General features: G+C 44.7%; 1 protein-coding gene across 2 annotated transcripts in view; it reads left to right on the top strand.

The window, feature by feature from the left end:
* apbb2b (amyloid beta (A4) precursor protein-binding, family B, member 2b) overlaps nucleotides 1-18,260 on the top strand; it is a 55,956-nt gene that overhangs the window by 31,220 nt on the left and 6,476 nt on the right. The window contains exons 7-17 of one of the 2 annotated variants that reach the window (XM_063009038.1): nucleotides 785-979; nucleotides 1,508-1,582; nucleotides 3,718-3,771; nucleotides 4,777-4,862; nucleotides 6,017-6,077; nucleotides 8,553-8,699; nucleotides 8,907-9,034; nucleotides 14,625-14,739; nucleotides 15,501-15,588; nucleotides 15,684-15,764; nucleotides 16,738-16,853. In XM_063009038.1, the coding sequence (XP_062865108.1) occupies nucleotides 785-979; nucleotides 1,508-1,582; nucleotides 3,718-3,771; nucleotides 4,777-4,862; nucleotides 6,017-6,077; nucleotides 8,553-8,699; nucleotides 8,907-9,034; nucleotides 14,625-14,739; nucleotides 15,501-15,588; nucleotides 15,684-15,764; nucleotides 16,738-16,853 (1,146 nt within the window). Of the gene's footprint in view, nucleotides 1-784; nucleotides 980-1,507; nucleotides 1,583-3,717; nucleotides 3,772-4,776; nucleotides 4,863-6,016; nucleotides 6,078-8,552; nucleotides 8,700-8,906; nucleotides 9,035-14,624; nucleotides 14,740-15,500; nucleotides 15,589-15,680; nucleotides 15,765-16,737; nucleotides 16,854-18,260 lie in introns of both variants that reach the window. The other variant, XM_063009037.1, reaches the window with a different exon arrangement.

Here is an 18,260-nt window from a genome sequence, read left to right as displayed (position 1 = left end):
ACGCACAGACCACACACCCACCCACATACCGATTTACCAACCCACAGACCTACTTAAACCCACAGACCTACTTACCCACCCACCCACTCACAGACCGGCCAACCAACAGACCAACTTACCCACGCACCCACCCACAGACCAACTTGCCCAAACAGATCAACTTACCAACCAAGTCACCCACCCACAGACCAGTTTACCCACCCACAGACCTACTTACCCACCCACCCACAGACGAACTTAGCCAAACAGACTAACTTACCAACCAACCCACCCACAGACCTATTTACCTACTTACCTACCCACCCAACAGACCTACTTAAACCCACACACCTAATTACGCACCCACCCTCAGACCAACCAACCAACAGATCAATTTACCCAAACAGACCAACCAACCCACCCACAGACCAATTTACCAACCCACAGACCAACTTAACAGACCTACTTATCTAACTACCCACCCACAGACCTACTTAAACCCACAGACCTACTTACCCACCCACACACAGACTCGCTTCAACCCACAAATCTACTTACCCACCCACCCACAGACCTGCCAACCAACAGACGAACTTAGCCAGACTAACTTAGCAACCAACCAACCAACCCACCCACCCACAGACCAGCTTACCCACATACCTACCCACAGACCTACTTACCTATACCAACCTACTTATCTACCCACCCACCCATAGACCTACTTACCTACCCACCCAAGCAGCCACCCACATACCCACCTACCCACAGACCTACCTAACTACCTGATCCACCTCTTTCATTCCAGGTGTCTCATGCAGATGTGTTCTTTGAAGCAGCCTGTTGTTCGGGTAGCACCACCTCGGACAGCTCCACAGATCCAGTACCAGCGCTCGCACCTGTGGGTCCCGACCCCGCCCCTGCCCCTCTTCTCTCCTCAAACTCCTCGTCTTCCTCCGATGCCAATGTTCCGAGCTGCGGTTTTGTCAACAGCTGCTACTTTGTGAGTGTCGAGTCTTACACTGAATTACTTATACTGCATGAACTGCTCCTCATCTTCACCTCCTTTAATACATTTATTTTAAGTGTATACTTATAAGTGTACTTTAAATCAGAACCATGGCATTGTGGGACACCAGGGAGCTGTGAAACACTTGCTGTGTCTTTGTAGTTCTTTAGTATGATTTAATTCCTTAGATTAAAGAAACAGTACAATTTCATGAAGCCACTTTATTCTTCTGCTGGTTTTTTTTTGCCTGAATAGCTTTTATATATCGACTGCTTCTCTGTTTGTGCTTGTAACTGTTTACTTTCATAAAAGTCTATGTTTGGAATGATGAACTAGTTCGGCTTGCAGTGTTTCTGCTCAGGCGTGTTGCTATAAATCTCAGCGATGTTTTTATATTTTTATATTTATATAATGGGTCGCTACAACTCTTGATTGACGACGGTCGGATATTGCTGTAAAGAAATGTGCAGGATCAGCTCTTCCATGATAATAATGAATTAAACTGTGTGTGCTTGTGTGCAGCCTCGATCCTCGTCGCTGCAGATCACGACAGAGAAAGACAGATACGCCGAGAGACGCCATCGAGAGGAGGAGAGGGTTGGTTTCACTTTCAGATTCTTTGGATGTAAAGTAGTTTCCCTCCCGTCCTGACTCGTCCCATCCTCTCCTGTCTCGATGTGTTTCTTAAGAGTGTAAACTTTAGAATTCGTGACTGTAGGGGTCTGTCTGAAAACCTAGTGACCTGTGCAGCTGCCTCAGTAAACAGAATTCTAATAAGACCTTGAACTGATGAGGCAGGTTATTTAGACGCACTACTTAGACGCCGGTTACGTCACTGCAGTTTTAGCTTACTAAGCTAACACAGTTAGCCTCAGGTGGCGGGCGGCACGGTGGCTAAGTGGGTAGCACTGTCGCCTCACAGCAAAAAGGTCCTGGGTTCGATCCCCAGGTGGGGCGGTCCGGGTCCTTTCTGTGCGGAGTTTGCATGTTCTCCCCGTGTCTGCGTGGGTTTCCTCCGGGTGCTCCGGCTTCCTCCCACAGTCCAAAGAAGTGCAAGTGAGGTGAACTGGAGATACTAAATTGTCCATGATATAAACTTGTGAACTGATGAATCTTGTGTAATGACCACAGACCTATTTACCTACTTACCTACCCCAACAGACCTACTTAAACCCACACACCTAATTACGCACCCACCCTCAGACCAACCAACAGATCAATTTACCCAAACAGACCAACCAACCAACCCACAGACCAACTTATCTAACTACCCACCCACATACAGACCAACCTAAACCCACAGACCAACTTACCCATGCACTCACCCACAGACCATCTTGCCCAAACAGACCAACTTACCAACCAACCAACCCACCCACCCACAGACCTACTTACCAACCCACAGACCTACTTACCCACCCACAGACCTACTTACCAACCCACCCACCCACAGACCATCTTGCCCAAACAGACCAACTTACCAACCAACCAACCCACCCACCCACAGACCTACTTACCCACCCACAGACCAACTTACCAACCAACCAACCCACCCACCCACAGACCTACTTACCAACCCACCCACCCACAGACCAGCTTGCCCAGATACCTACCCACAGACCTACTTACCTATACCAACCTACTTATCTACCCACCCACAGGTGAATTGGAGATACTAAATTGTCCATGATATAAACTTGTGAACTGATGAATCTTGTGTAATGAGTAACTACCGTTCCTGTCATGAATGTAACCAAAGTGTAAAACATGACGTTAAAATCCTAATAAACAAACAATAATCAATAGCCTCAGGTGGCACAACCCGCTAACGTCTCCCTCCATGCACCGAAAATGCTTAAACAAATAAACGACACTTGTGCACCTTTATACAGATTAAAAATCAATCAGAGTTTATTTACATTTGAAAAGAACTCTGTTGGTTGCTCCACATTCGTCCGGCATATTTGAAATCGTTGGCAAGAAAAGTCGTGCCGCACTGAATGCTGGGATCGCCTTCAGCGCTGAGGAAGCGTCGGACGCTCCCTCGTCATTCAGTCAGATCATCGCTCAGAATTAAGGCGCCTCAGTAGGAGCATTTTAAGGAATCTAAGAATTTAGACACGCCCTCTTCTCGGGAGTGTAGGATGATGTAAAATGTGTCTACGTAGAGAGATCACCAGGTTTTTGGACTCTTATGTTTTACTTTCAGCTTTATTGCATTGTTAAAGAGTGAAAAAAGTTAAATGTAATTGATCCTAACAGTAATTGAACACACTCACCTCTACAGAGTGATCTAACAACCTTGTCCTGTGTTTCTCCTTTCCCATGACCCGTGTGTGTGTGTGTGTGTGTGTGTGTGTGTGTGTGTGTGTGTGTGTGTGTGTGTGTGTGTGTGTGTGTGCGCGCGCATTTGTGTGTCTGAATACGTGTATGCGTGTATGCGTTTGTGGTCGTGTCCACGCGTGTATGTATGTGTGTGTATGCTTGGTTGTGTGTTCTTGTATGTGGGTGTGTGTATATGCGTGTTTGTGTTATTGTGTCTGTGTGTGTGTTTGTGTATGCATGCGTGTGTTCTTGTGTGTGTGTGTGTGTGTGTGTATATGCGTGTTTGTGTGTATACATGTGTTCTTGTGTGTACGTGTGTGTGTATGCATATACATGTGTGTTTTTGTGTGTTTTTGTATGTATGTATGTATGTATGTGTGTGTGTGTGTGTGTGTGTGTGTGTGTAGAAACAGCCCTGGAGTGAGTTTGCAGTGGGAAAGATTGATAGTGAGATTTGGAAGGTTAGTACGAGGATCTCACACCACAGAGCTTCAGCAGCAGAATGAAGACGTTTCTGATACTCACTACCTCTCTGCATACCAGCAGTGATGTTTGCAGAGCAGTTTTAATAATTTTATACGGCCATTAAGTATGTGGACACCTGACCATCACCTTGTTGAACATCTCATTCCAAAAGAACGTGGGCATTCATATGAAGTTGACATACTTGCATCTATGCGCTGTTGGATAAAAAGGCCTGGCTGATAGTCGGCTTTCCAGTTCATCCCAAAGATGTTCAGCAAGGTTGAGGTCAGGGCTTTGTGCAGGCCACACCAGACCCCTAACAACACTCATGTTTATTGGCAGCATGGAATTGATATCATATTATTTCTTGATTTGTTTTTTTACACTTGAACTCAAAAAATTGGAGTGTCCACAAACTTATGGCCAGTTTTATGCACTTGAAATTAATTTGGCTATCCGACCAGCCAATGCGCTGCTGGAAATGTCCGTCAGGTGCCTGATTGATTTCTGTAAACAGGTGCATTTGTATGTAATGTAAGTAGATCCGTAATGTATCGAGTGAAGTAAACTCCCTGCAGTCCTGTTATAACGACCCAGTGCATATGGAAGGGGAGTGTAAAACCTGTGAAGCTATTCTGCTGTTGAAGCTCGGTGCCCTGAAACCCTTTGATTGATGGCTCCCTTGCTGCTTGACCTTTAACCTTTCACCCCAGGCTTCTGCCTGCCTGCCTGCCTGCCTGCTTACCATGACTTACTCTTCTCCTCCGAAGGTGCACCAGGACCACATTCTTTTCACCATTCACTTTTTTTTTTATTACATATGTGCTTTATTTGGATAATAACAGCTGCCGCCGGAAGCAGGGCCGCCGTCACGCGTCAGGCATTCCGGCTCGCCGCTCAGCTCAGCATGTTGGCTCCCAAACTGAGGCGCTTAAAGCATGAAGGAGGGGAGGGGGGGCAGAAGTTGCCACCTTTGCTCACTCTGTCTGTGTTGCTTTCAGGACCTGCAGGCGGCTACCGTGAACCCTGACCCCAGCCTGAAGGAGTTTGAAGGCGCCACTCTTCGCTATGCCTCCCTCAAGCTACGGTGTGTGTGTGTGCAAGTGTGGACATGAACGTTTGGCTGTGTATCAGGGCTCTTAAATTGTTTTCAGACAGCAAACATCAGCACTGGCACCTCGTGCCCTTCAAAACTGGCATTTTTATTGTCAAAAGATCAAAAATGGGAAAGAACTTGGTAGTTAACATGGTGTTAAGTCTTATTAAACACTTACATTCTGCCTGGTAGTACTTTGGCCACGCCCAGCTTTCCTAATCACCCTATTCACTCTTATGGAGGTCAAGTCGGGCCCATATGATGTGCCCCGATGGCACAGCAATCTAACACGCTAGCCCACTACAGTCTAAAGTTCCAGTTCCTGAGTTCATTGCTCTCTGAGGTTGCCAGGTTTTATCTGGGTAGAGCTCTTTCAAGTTTTTTATTTTATAAGTGTTTGTGTGTGCTCGGGTGGCGCAGCAGGATAATGCCCCGACTCATCACTGCTGAGCTCTTGATCTTTTAAGTTCATATCCTAGATGGCACTGTCATCCTGGCCGGGCACCAGCACAGGCACAGTCGGCTGTGCTTGAAGAGGGAATAGGTCAGTGTAGTAGTATAGGTAGTGGACCAGTAATCGATTGGAAGGTCACTGACCGTTTTAGTAGCATCTTCCTGCCCTTAAGAACTGATGAGAATGTTCAGACGGGTGTCGGCCCTAATCGAAGTGGTGTTGGGCACCTCAGCAAGGCCCTTAACTCTCGATTACTTGAATTGTATGTGAATGTAGGTCGAATTCATTGCTGTTGCGCCTTCTGCTGGCTGGTTGAGGCGTCTGCAAAGGAGATGGATGATCTGGAGGGCGTAGCATGTCTCTCCCACGGTCTCTGCCCCACTGGCAGGAGAAAGATGCGACCCCGAAGGGCAGCGTGATAGTTTCAGGCCTCATCGGCCAACATAAGAATCCATTAAGGTGAACAAGGGGGTTGGAGTGGGTGGGGGGGTAGGAGGTTTGAACTTCTGGTGATGTACTGCTGCTAATGCTTGCTGCCGTTATCAGTATATGATGTATATATTTTCTACAGAATCTAAAAGCCCTGATGTGCAGTGTGTTGTCGATACATAGACGGGCGATAAGTTTGTCCTTGAAGCTGGGATGAATTGAATTGGGATTCTGACAGCCACTGTGTGTCATGTTTGTGTAGAAATCCTGCTCCGGTTGAGGAAGACGACTCCAGCAGCAGTAACAGTGACCCTGAAGCCAAGGTGAGGCTCTCGCACACAGTTACATGCCTTACACCGCCTGGACGGACCTGCTGCCGTGCGCTTAACTCACATTATCAGCCCCTCAAAACAAAATCTGGTTGCTTTGCACGTACGGACGGCCACGATTTCTCCCCGGTGCAGTTTGCGTCCGGCCTGCTGTTTGTGCGTGTTGATTTTGGAACCCCACCCCTCTATGGAGGTGCAGAGACGTTTACAAGTGCACAATGGGTTCACATCGCCATCTGGTGGCCCCTGCTGTAACTACACCTCACTACACTTTTAAGTCCACGCCAAACGTGTTGTTTTTCTACAGCATATTTTCAGCTTCAGGTTCGAACTTGTTCTGCTCATCAGACAGACAGATTATTCAGTCAGAATTTGCCCTCCTGTGCAGAAAAAGAGGGGTCATAATATTAGTAATTACGTACAATGAAGCAGGGACATGACCAAGATCACGATCGCTACTTAAGGACTTCCCCGAACTGTTGCCACGATGTTAAAAGCATTTTATCTACCTTATAACATTTTTAATCCCCTGTTAGCAACGGATTTGGCAGAAACAAGTAAGTGCCATCGTTAGGAGGGGTGTTTACATATTGTTCACACATTTTGGAACATGACTGCAGGAATCGCTGTTATCCAGCTGAATGGTATCGGTGACGTCTGGCGCTGGTGTTCTGGCTCACGGTCGGTGTTCCAGTGTGTTCCAGTTCTAGTTCTGACCAGCTGCTGACCTCTTTAGAGGGACTTGGGTCACAATGGATCCAAATCCTGGACAGGGCAACAATACATAGCAGGGCTTCAGGCACTTTTTTAGACATAGCTAGACATAGCATGTCTGTGCAGACGCCCGGTTGTCTGACAGCGCTGGGCTAGCGCACATTAAGTTTGAATCTCAGCATAGCCGCTGATCTGGCCAATCGTAAAGAGGGGCGTCTACATACTTTTGGCCATACAGCGTATGATAAATAAACAGATGATTGAAGTGATTGCTGTTGAATAAAAAGGATGTTCAAAAGTAATTGGACAGATGTGTGTTTATAACTCTGACTGTGTTCCTGAATCTCAGACCTTGATGATTTCTGCAGGCTGCAGTTTGTCCCACATTCCTGTCCTATGTCACTTTAGGAGGTCTAGCTTTAAATATTTTATCCCCCCCCCCCCTTTGTCTTCGCTTTGCTCGCTGTCTCACCCTCGCTCAGTCACCAGCCATCAGAATCTGAGCGATGGAGCAGAAGAGCGAGCTGACTCTCCTGCGCTCCACTGACTCACGGAGAAGTTTCATCTCACGCCGTGTCAAAGGAGGAGACGCTGAAAAATGAATCACTCGGGTCTCAGAGTGAAGGGTGGAGATGAGATGGAGGAGATGAGGGGTGGAGAGATCGGGTACAGGAGAGGGGAATATGTTAAACAAGCCTAAATGTGGTCGAAAGTATGTGGACGGCCCTCCTAATTAACAGCTGTACCCGTTTCTAACAGATGTAAAAGGAATTGTATTAAGGAGTTGTTTATTTATGTTACTTTGTGAGAACAGTTTGAGGTCCATGAACATGTGGCACGAACACATGATTAGGAGTGTAATCAACCCGACAGAGAAAGGGTACTTCCCCAAACTGTTGCTGCATTGTCAAAAGCATATCATTTACCTTATATCATTTTAAACGCCTGTTAGCAACAGACGTGGCCGAAATAACTAAATGCCATCATTATGGCCAAAAGTATGTAGACGCCCCTCCTAAAGTGTGATATTTATGTTACTGTGTGGGAACAGTTTGGGGAAGTTCCTTTCCTGTTCCAGTTTGAGGTCCATGAACACATGGTGTGAACACATGCTCAGGGGTGTAATCATCCTGACAGAAAAAAGGGGACTTCCCCAAACTGTTGCTGCATTGTTACACACATGACATGCACGAATTCCAGCGGCCCGCTTGCTTTGTGCTCAGGGGTGGAATCATCCCGACAGAGAAAGGGGACTTCCCCAAACTGTTGCTGCATTGTTAAAAGCATTTCATTTACCTCATATCATTTTAAAACGCCTGTTAGCATCGGATTCAGAAGAAATAACTAAATTCAGTCGTTAGGAGGGGCGTCCACATACTATGTTACTTTCCTGTTCCAGTTTGGGCTCCGTGAACACATTTACATTTTCGGCATTTAGCAGACGCTGTTATCCAAAGCGACTTACAGTACTGTGACAGTCTACAGTCTGAGCAATTCAGTGTTAAGGGCCTTGCTCAAGGGCCCAACAGTGGCAACCTGGCAGTAGTGGGTTTGAACCAGCGACCTTCTGCTTACTAGTCCAGTACCTTAACCTTAACTGAATTAAACCTTTATTTATTGTTGATAAAACACTGAACCACTGCTGAGATCTCAAGCTCTGGAATCTCAGCTCTGCTATTGGCTGGCACACTCCAACAGCTCTGTGTGTGTGTGTGTGTGTGTGTGTGTGTGTGTGTGTGTGTGTGTGTGTTGCAGTGTTTCGCGGTGCGCTCTCTAGGCTGGGTGGAAATGGCCGAAGAGGACCTGGCACCAGGGAAGAGCAGCGTCGCTGTTAACAACTGCATCCGCCAACTCTCCTACTGCAAGAACGACATCAGAGACACGGTCGGGATATGGGGAGAGGTAGGTCACGCTGAGGGGTGTTTCGGGAAAGAACTGCAGATAAATCGGGTGTAGGGGGTGAGGGGTGCAGGGAGGACGAGATGGGGTTTTTGATGTGTTTGATATTGGCAGAATGCAGGGGGCGCTGTTCAGCATGTTTCACTCACTGACTTCACTGTGTCGTAATATATTGTGTGTGTGTGTGCGTGTGCGCGCGCGCGTGTGCAGGGGAAGGACATGTATCTGGTTCTGGAGAACAACATGCTAAACCTGGTCGATCCGATGGACCGCAGCGTCCTTCACTCTCAGCCAATCGCGAGCATCCGTGTGTGGGGAGTGGGCAGGGACAACGGCAGGTAAGTCATGTGACCCTGTATTTTCGATGTTTGTGGACACCCATACACCCACCTTAAATGTTGAAAAAATATAGTGTCCCCGCTATAACAGCCTCTAATCTTTGGTGAAAATGTAATACATTTTGGAACATGACTGCAGGAATTTCTTATAAGAGTATAAGTGATGTCTGGCTCACGGTCGGTGTTCTAGTGCATTCCTATGAGCAGGCCAGTCTACTTCTGACCAGCTTCTGTTCTCTGTAGAGGAACTTTCTCTATTTTTATGAACCTGGTCAGGGTCACGGTGGGTCCAAATCCACCGTGAAACACTAGGCAAAAGGACAGGGCAGCAATACACAGCAGGGCTTCAGTCACCCCTCTCAGACATAGCCAATCATGTCTGCAGCACTCGGCACACCAAGTTCGAATCACAGCGGCGCTGCCGACATGGCCGGGCGTCCACACGGATGCAATCGGGCGTGTTTGAAAAGGGAAGCATGGAGCAGTAAGGGATTTGATCGAGGCGGAGACTGTTGATGCGCGTCGATGCCTTTCACTCTCACTCTGGCTAAAGGCCACGCTAATGAGTCCGGAGTGGCGGATTCACGCCAGTCGAGTGAGGCCGCAAATAGAGGATTGATTACGGACAGATGAGCGGCCTGATGAAAGTTTAATCCAGTAGGACCGGGAGTGCCGCTCCGTGTGAGTGGGCGGATGTTTGATCGTCTTTAATGCTCTGGATCAATCGCTGTAACTTTACGTGTGTGTGTGTGTGTGTGTGTGTGTGTGTGTGTGTGTGTGCGCGTGTGTGTGTGGAGGGTTGGATGCTGGTAGCAGTGCAGTACTATTCATCATCTCTGTCACCCAATCGCCTTTCCCCTCTGATGCTGGTAGAGGGCAAACTACATACCCTGTTTGTCTGAAAGTATGTGGACACCCTGACCATGAGCATCTTACTTCTACACCACAAGCATAGAGATGGAATCGACTCCCTTGTCACTGCTCTGAAGTTTTTGCTCATTTGCTGGTATTTTGGAATGTGTCTGTGGGGAAACTTGTCCCAATTCATCTCTAGAGTCGGCATATATACACGTTCGTCAGACATTTACGTCACATTTACATTTTAGGTATTTATTGGATGCTTTTACTGTAAGTGACTTACAGTACTGCGACAGTATACAGTCTAAGCAAGGGCCTTGCTCAAGGGTCCAACAGTGGCAACCTGGTTGGGTTGAGGTGTGGCTTAAACTGGCAACCCTCTGATTACTAGTCCACTACCTTAACCACTAAGCTATAACTGTCACCCAGGTCTTGGCTTGCAATCTGAGTTTAATTCATCCCAAAAGTGTTGAGTTGGGTTGAGTGTTCGTCAGGGTTCTGTGTAGGCGACTGGAGCTCCTTTGCGAACAGCTATTCAAACCATGTCTTTATATGTCTTTACAGGGATAGGGGACTTCCCCAAACTGTTGCTCAATGTTAAAAGCATATCCTCTACCTTATATCATTTTAAAACGCCTGTTAGCAACGGATGTGGCAGAAACAACTCGATGCAATCGTTAGGAGAGGCGTCATTGGGCGGCACGGTGGCTCGGTGGGTAGCACTTTCGCCTCACAGCAAGAAGGTCCTGGGTTCTATTCCCAGGTGGGGCGGTCCGGGTCCTTTCTGTGTGGAGTTTGCATGTTCTCCCCATGTCTGCGTGGGTTTCCTCCGGGACCAAACAGTGGCAACTTGGAAGTAATGGGGCTTGAACCAGCAGCCTTCTGATTACTAGTCCAGTACCTTAACTGCTAAGTTACCCCTGCCCAATTCAACCTTAAGGGCTCTTCTTTTCGTAGACGAGGAAAGGACCTTCCCCAAAGTGTGTAATTTGTTGAAAGTCCACTCTTCAGATCTCAAAAACTGTTTTGGATTGGTCTCAGACGAATATGCTCATCCAAGGCCAGAACAGTCCACCATCCACTCGGATTTTTCCACTTTAAATCGTAGCAGGTTATCAGAGTGAGAGCGAGGGGGGGAGGAGGAGGAGGAGGAGGGGAAGCAGGGACTGGATTGGATGGATGGTAGAAGGCAGTGCAAAATAGAACTAGACGAGTGCAGTGAGGTGAAGTCTTTAAATCAGCGGGAAGGAGGAGAGGACGGCTTAGCATGACGCTCGAGCAGAGCCCGGATGCTTAGCTGTGAGTATCGTGGCTCCGTTTCTCTCGTTCTGTCCGTTAACCCTCGTCTTTCAGTGATTGTACTCGTTATGATGATGCTGAGCTGTCTGCATTATTGCTTTGATATTTATCCTGATACGATTGCTCATGAGTCAGCCGTGTCAGAGTGTGTGTCGTGTCGTGGCTGGTGTGTGACCGGTATGCTGATTGTATTGGGACACCTGACCATGATCTTGTTTTATATTCTTATTCTTATTTCAAAACCATGTTTATTTATATTGATTGCTCCCTTTTTCATATGTAGCTTTCTGCAAGAGTGTGTGTGTGGGAACTTGTGCCCACTCAGTCAGTAGAATCTGTCAGGTCAGGCACTGATGTAGGCATCTGTGTAGGCATCTCTGGAGCTTCTTTGGAAACAACTAGTCAAACTGTGAGAGAGAACAGGGGACTTCCCCAAACTGTTGGCACAATCTCAAAAGCATATCATCTACCTTACATCATTTTTATTCACCTGTTAGCAACATATGTGGCAGAAACGACGACATTCAATCATTAAGTGGGGCGTCTACATACTTTTGGCCATATAGTGTACGTAAGTGTGAGATTTCTCAGGAACAGCAGCAGCAGTGAGAATGACGAACAGTTACAGTTTTAGAAATGTATCAGGGTCTTCAGGGTTCTGTTCCTGGGTCATTGCAGATGTTTGGTGGTGCTGGATATAAAGCTGACCTGTGTGAGCCAACTGTGGTATTAAGGTGTTAGAGCAGTGGTACAGAAGTGTGTTTCTACCAGATTGGGAGGACCGGTCTCATAAAATATGTATTGGTTGCATTGGTTTGAATCTTAGTGGGACGTGAACCAATCTATGCACAAAGGACATCCTTTATTTCTTCCTGTTTAACGAGGTCATTGTCCCAGTGCTTTTATAGCGTTAATCAGCAGCGCCCCTCGTTGGCCCTAAATCATTTCACACATTTTATTAGACGCCTCTCCAAGGTGAACGAGCTTTTCCAAAGTTCTGAGCGACAAGCTTCGGAAGCGACGCTTGACCAGTAAAAGAGCAAACCAGTATTACCAGTTCAGTAATCTGCGAGTTGAAATCAGCCTGTACAGATGCACCACACACGTTTTCACCACCCTGCTCTCAGACATCCGCTCTGAGCTAGCACTCACTGTAAAAGAGTTGCTGGATGGCCGGAAAGCATCAGGAGCAACACAACAATAGTGTGACACACAGAGCAATAGCCAACGAAACTGCACCACCCTCCGGCACCACACACTTACAGCTCCTCTGCTGAAAAAGAAGCACGTGGACGAATCAGAACTACAGCCAGACGAAACAAAATAAAGCCCGTGTGTTGATAATTAAGCTCGTCGTGTTTGGAGAAAAGCGGATTGTGTGAGTCGTTATAAATGCGGCAGTCCCACAGAGAAGTACGGTGGTGGTAGCGTGGTGGTATGATACGAAGCTGCTGTTAATTTAAAAGACAGGAAAGGGGCTTAAAGACCAGAATCAGAGAACCTTAGACTGCACACATGTAAAAGTGTGGTGACAAAAACAAAAGGGGCTGAAAACTTTTGCACTCTTTGTTTATCTCTCTGTCGTCACATTAACATTTAGGCAAGGCAAGGCAAGTTTATTTGTATAGCACCTTTCATACACAGTGGCAATTCAAAGTGCTTTACATAAGGAAAAATTAAAAATTAAAAGCATTAAAACATTCCTGAGATCTAGAACCTCAGAAAGACTTCTTGCAAACATTTAGTTACAATTAAAAACATGAAATTCAAACAAGAGAGATAAAAATTAAGAACTTGAAAAATTAAAAGAAAATATTGTGAAATATACCCTACAATTTGGTAAATACGAAATTAAAACAAGAGAAATAAGCAAATAAAACATAAAAACTAAAAGAAAATATAGTAAAATATACCTTACAGTTTAGAGAATATGGAATTAAAACAAGACTAAAAGAAATATGGTAAAATTAGGGTAATAGTAAAAATATCGAGCTCAATCATAGGCACAAGAAAAAAGAAAAGTTTTTAACCTGGATTTAAAAATTTCTACATTTGAGGAACATCTAATATCTCCTGGCAGTCTGTTCCAGTTATATGCAGCCCAACAACTAAATGCTGCTTCACCATGTTTAGTTTGGACTCTGGGCTCTACTAGCTGACCTGAGTCCATGGATCTAAGAGATCTACTGGGTTTATATTCTCTGAACATTTCTGAGATGTATTCTGGGCCGAACCCATTCAGTGATTTGTAGACCAGTAGCAGCACCTTAAAAGTAGCAGCTTCTTGCTGCTTTCATCTCCCTCTGTGTGTCTCTCTCTGACACACACACACACACACACACACACACACACTCATACGAGGTACGTGTGTGAGCCAGATGTACTGTAAATAATAAATAAATGTCTGTTCCTCTTCTTTATATCTGACTTTTCTTCTCACTCCACTGCTGCTCCGGACCCAGAGAGAGGTAACCGCTGTCCTCCTTTCTTGTTCTGTCCTTATATTTCTTCTTTTTATGTTTATTTAAACTGTATTATGTTATCATTATTATTATTATTATTTTGGTTGTATGGTTGAAACACATTGTCTGCCCCCTCCCTTCAATCATGACCTTTTAATTCCTTGTTAGTGATCATCACTGCCATTATAGAAGCACATGGAACAGTGGTACTCCCTTGCCAGGATCATTTGACATTGACGTTTGACATTTTCGGCATTTATCAGCGACTTACAATTATTTATCCAAAGCGACTTACAATTATGACCAAACACAATTTTGAGCAGTTGAGGGTTAAGAGCCTTGCTCAGGAGCCCAACAGTAGCAACTTGGCAGTGGTGGGGCTTGAACCGGCAACCTTCTGATTACTAACCACTGAGCTATCACTGCCCTCAGGATCAGAAAGAGAAACCCAAGCTGTCATTTTATATCAGAAGAAAAATGTGTCCAGCTAAGCTCCTGGGACATTACGTTGCTCACATTGTCCACAGTCAAGCAAGCTTTAAATCATTATGCGTTGTGAGGCTGCTGTGCAAGAACAAAGCTCTTGATCAGCTTTTTTTTGTGATGGAGTTTGAGACAAGACGGCTTCTTCTTTTCATGCGCAGCTGCTTTGTGTTGTGAAGCTTGCTCGACTGTGAACAGTATCACTTTTTTATTTTACATTCCAGCTTTTTTTTTAATGCTGCACCTGTTTTCTGTTGGTTCTTGGATGACATATAATTATCTGGACTCATTTCCAGGCAGATTACGGTTAGCATAAGTTTTACTGACCTTGGCCAGAGCCCACTGTTCCATGTACTGTTTTAATGAGTATTTATATTGATTGAAATCACTAAAAATCCCAACACTGTAGTGACATGCGTGTTCCATGTAGGTGTATGTAAACATGTGATTGTAACTCTTTGGGTACGTTTTGTCTCTTGCCGTTTTAGGGATTTCGCCTACGTGGCTCGTGATAAAAACACCCGGATCTTAAAATGTCACGTGTTTCGGTGTGACACGCCCGCCAAAGCCATCGCCACCAGTCTGCATGAAATCTGCTCACGGGTGAGATACTCTTAAATCCACACACACACACGCACACACACGCACACACACACACACACACACATTAATACACGTACCCTTTGGGATCCTATATTGTACTAAACACTGATGAGACAAAACATTTGGACCACCCCTTAAAAGGTGTATGACGATGCGTATTTCATAACACTGGTCCATGTGATGATCACGGTAGTTTCTGTGTTAAATGAAGCAGATCTGATCAGCCGTATTACCTGTGGGACTTATCTAAGAGCCGAAATGTTGTACCCAGACAGCTAAAATATTTGGACGCCTGACCATGAGCTTGTCTGACGTCCCATTTAAAAAAACAAACGGTATTAAAATAAGTGTGACCTATGTGATCTTCTCAGCTACAACATCAGTCGCTCCTCTGAGAAGGCTTCTCCCAAGACTTTAGAGTATGTCTGTGGGAATTTGTGCCCATTTACTCAAAAGAGCTTTTGTAGGGCTGGGCACTGAAACTCTCAGTCGATGTTTTGGTTCATTCTGAAGCTGTTATGTGGGCCAGTTTCTCTAAATTGAGCTTTTCTTCATGTCTTTATAGAGCGTGCTCATGCTAGAACAGGAAAGGTCCTTCCCTAAATTGTTGCTGCTATGTCGGAAGCATGTCATTTCCTTCATATAATTGATTTATTACAACCTGTAGTTCCAAAAATTAGAAGGCGTGTCCCAATACTTTTGTCGATGTAGTGTGTATATATGATTGATTTAGCTTCAGACAGTGCTGTGCTGTCTTGTAGATCATGGCAGAGCGGAAAATTGCCAAAGCCATGGCGGGAGGATCGCTGCAGGACAGGAGCCACTCCGGACTTGACGTCCCACTGCAGGGTAACGTATCGTAAACGTGTCCGTGTGCATCTGTGTGTTTTTATATGTGATTGAGTGCATTTTGGGTAACGAGACATGTTTTTCTTCTCCAGCAGAGTTCCCAACACCTAAAACCGAACTGGTGCAGAAGTTTCAGGTGTTGTACATCGGCATGATGCCAGTAGCCAGACCTATAGGTAGGATCTCTATACCAACCTTTAATGCACATTTACTTGAGAAGCTGTCATTTCCTATGGGGTGTATCACCTGATTGAACTTGGATCCAGTTTGCCGCTGACCTTTTTAAAGCTCCACCAATGAGACGAACTGTTTGATATGAGCCGGTAAAAGCGACTCAGGCTGTACGAACTAAGCTTAACGTGACTTATTGTACTAAAACAACAAGCGAGGAATTTCATTAGTGTAGAAAACTTACAAGCAGTAATAATTAGGAGAAGTTTAGTGCTCCTGTGACGTTCTTTTAATACATTAAACCACGTTAAGCTTTATTAACAATAAGCGTTTTAGACTCAGAAAAGCTGATTCTGATTCTCTTAATTTCTCAGAACCTCAAGCTGTAACATGAGTTTAAAAGTGAAACAGGAAGGAAAATCCAGATAAACACAGATACAGGAGCTTTCAGACTGAATGTGATGGTTATTCCATGCACATTCGTCTCAGATTTGCACTTTAATGATGTTTTACTAAGCGCTGAACAAAGCGGCAGTCTGCTTCAAAACGTGACAATGTGAATGTGCCCATAGAGTGAAGAGAAACACAGATTCCACAACTTTAGTTTATTTACGATCAGTGAAAACATCCTCGTTACATTTACACACCACGTCCTTCTGACGTTGATGGTATAAATATGAAGAAAATTATATATTTATAATAGAATGCCTTACTTCATGTCATCTATACACAAACACATGTACAGTACATGACACCTAGAGTTGAGAAGATTAATGGCTTTGCTCAAGGGTCCAACAGTGGCTGCATGACCCAAAGCCTAAGCTCTATGCCCTAGGCTACTATAGTCCCTCCCTCAGTCTCAAAAGACGACATGAGTAAATATGAAGTGGACATTTGAACTGGACGTGTGTCTGGTAGTGGTTGTTTTCTCTTCACTGCATCTACACACTTTAATCTCGCACTTTTTTTTTTGGTCAGGCATGGACATCCTCAACGATGCTGTGGACAGTCTGATTGGATCATCAAACCGGGATGACTGGATCCCAGTGCTGCTCAACGTAGCCGACGCTACTGTCACGGTCATGAAAGAAAAGGTAACGACAGTAAACACCATACAGTAGTGTTCAAAAAAATAGCAGTGATTTTTAAAAAAGCGATTAAAGCACAAAATCATTATAATAACTTTTATTTCCATAAATGAAAATGCACTGAAAATACTACACTTTTAATTCTAAATCAAAACATTAACAACATTTAGCCAGTTTGTGTTCATCCTTTACAGAAAATTAAGAAAAATGAATTTTAGGCTGTTCAAAAAAATAGCAGTGCCAGCATTTTTCTTTAAAAACTCAAAAAATGTATCTATAAACTGAAAATGTTTGAGGTTTCACTTTACTTTAAATTACTGAACTAATTTTTTGTGACATTACAATTGTTTCTGAGATCTGTGTTGCATGGAGTCGACCAACTTCTGGCACCTCTGAACAGGTATCCAGTCCAGGATGATTAGACTACATTCCACAGTTCTTCTGCAATTTTGGGTTTTGCCTCAAAAAACGTGTTTCAGACGTCAGAACACAAGTTCTCTCTGGGATTGAAGTCAGGGGATTGTGCTGGCCACTCTATTACCTCAATCTTGTTTGTCTGTAACCAAGATGTTTTGGGTCACTGTCATGTTGAAACACCCATTTTAAGGAAGTTTCTTCTTCAACATAGGGCAACATGATCTCCTCAAGTATTCTGATATATTTCAACTGATCCATGATCCCTCGTATGTGATAAATAGACGTAAAACCATGGAATGAGAAACATCCTCATATCATAGTTTTGTACCACCATGCTTTACTGTCTTCACAGTAAACTTTGGCTTGAATTCAGTCTGACATACTGTCTACAGCCACTAGACCCAAAAAGAACAATTTTGCTTTCACCAGTCCACAAAATGTTGAGCCATTTCTCTTTGGAACAGTCAATGTATTCCCTGGCAGATTTGAACCCATTCAGGACACGTCTTTTTCTTAACAACGGGACTTTGCAAGGAGTTCTTGCTGGTAAATTGGCTTCACTTAATCATCTTCTGTACTCACTGCTAACTTCAGATGTTCCTTGATCTTTCTGGAGGTGATCACTGGCTGAACCTTTGCTATTCTGGCTATTCTTTGATCCTTTCGAACAGTAGTTCCACGCTTCCTTCTGCATCTTTCAGGTTTTGGTTGTCACTTTAAGGCATTTGAGATCATTTTAGCTGAGCAGCCAATAATTTGCTGCACTTCTCTGTATGTTTTTTCCCTCTACAATCAACTACAATCAAAAGTATGCTGTTCATCAGAACAATGTCTGGAACAACCCATTTTACCCAGTATTTCAGAAGGAAATGCACTATGACCAACCTGTGCAACATTTGCCCCCCTCCTACATCAAATGAGGGCCAAAATTGACACCCGTTCTTCTGCAGAATAAATGACTTCACCAATTGAACTCCTCACTGCTATTATTTTGAA

The sequence above is a fragment of the Trichomycterus rosablanca genome, chromosome 14 (genome assembly GCF_030014385.1).
Source record: "Trichomycterus rosablanca isolate fTriRos1 chromosome 14, fTriRos1.hap1, whole genome shotgun sequence".
Taxonomy (NCBI): Eukaryota; Metazoa; Chordata; class Actinopteri; order Siluriformes; family Trichomycteridae; genus Trichomycterus; species Trichomycterus rosablanca.
Note: the sequence above shows the minus strand (reverse complement) of the source record. Positions and strands in the feature narration are given on the sequence as shown.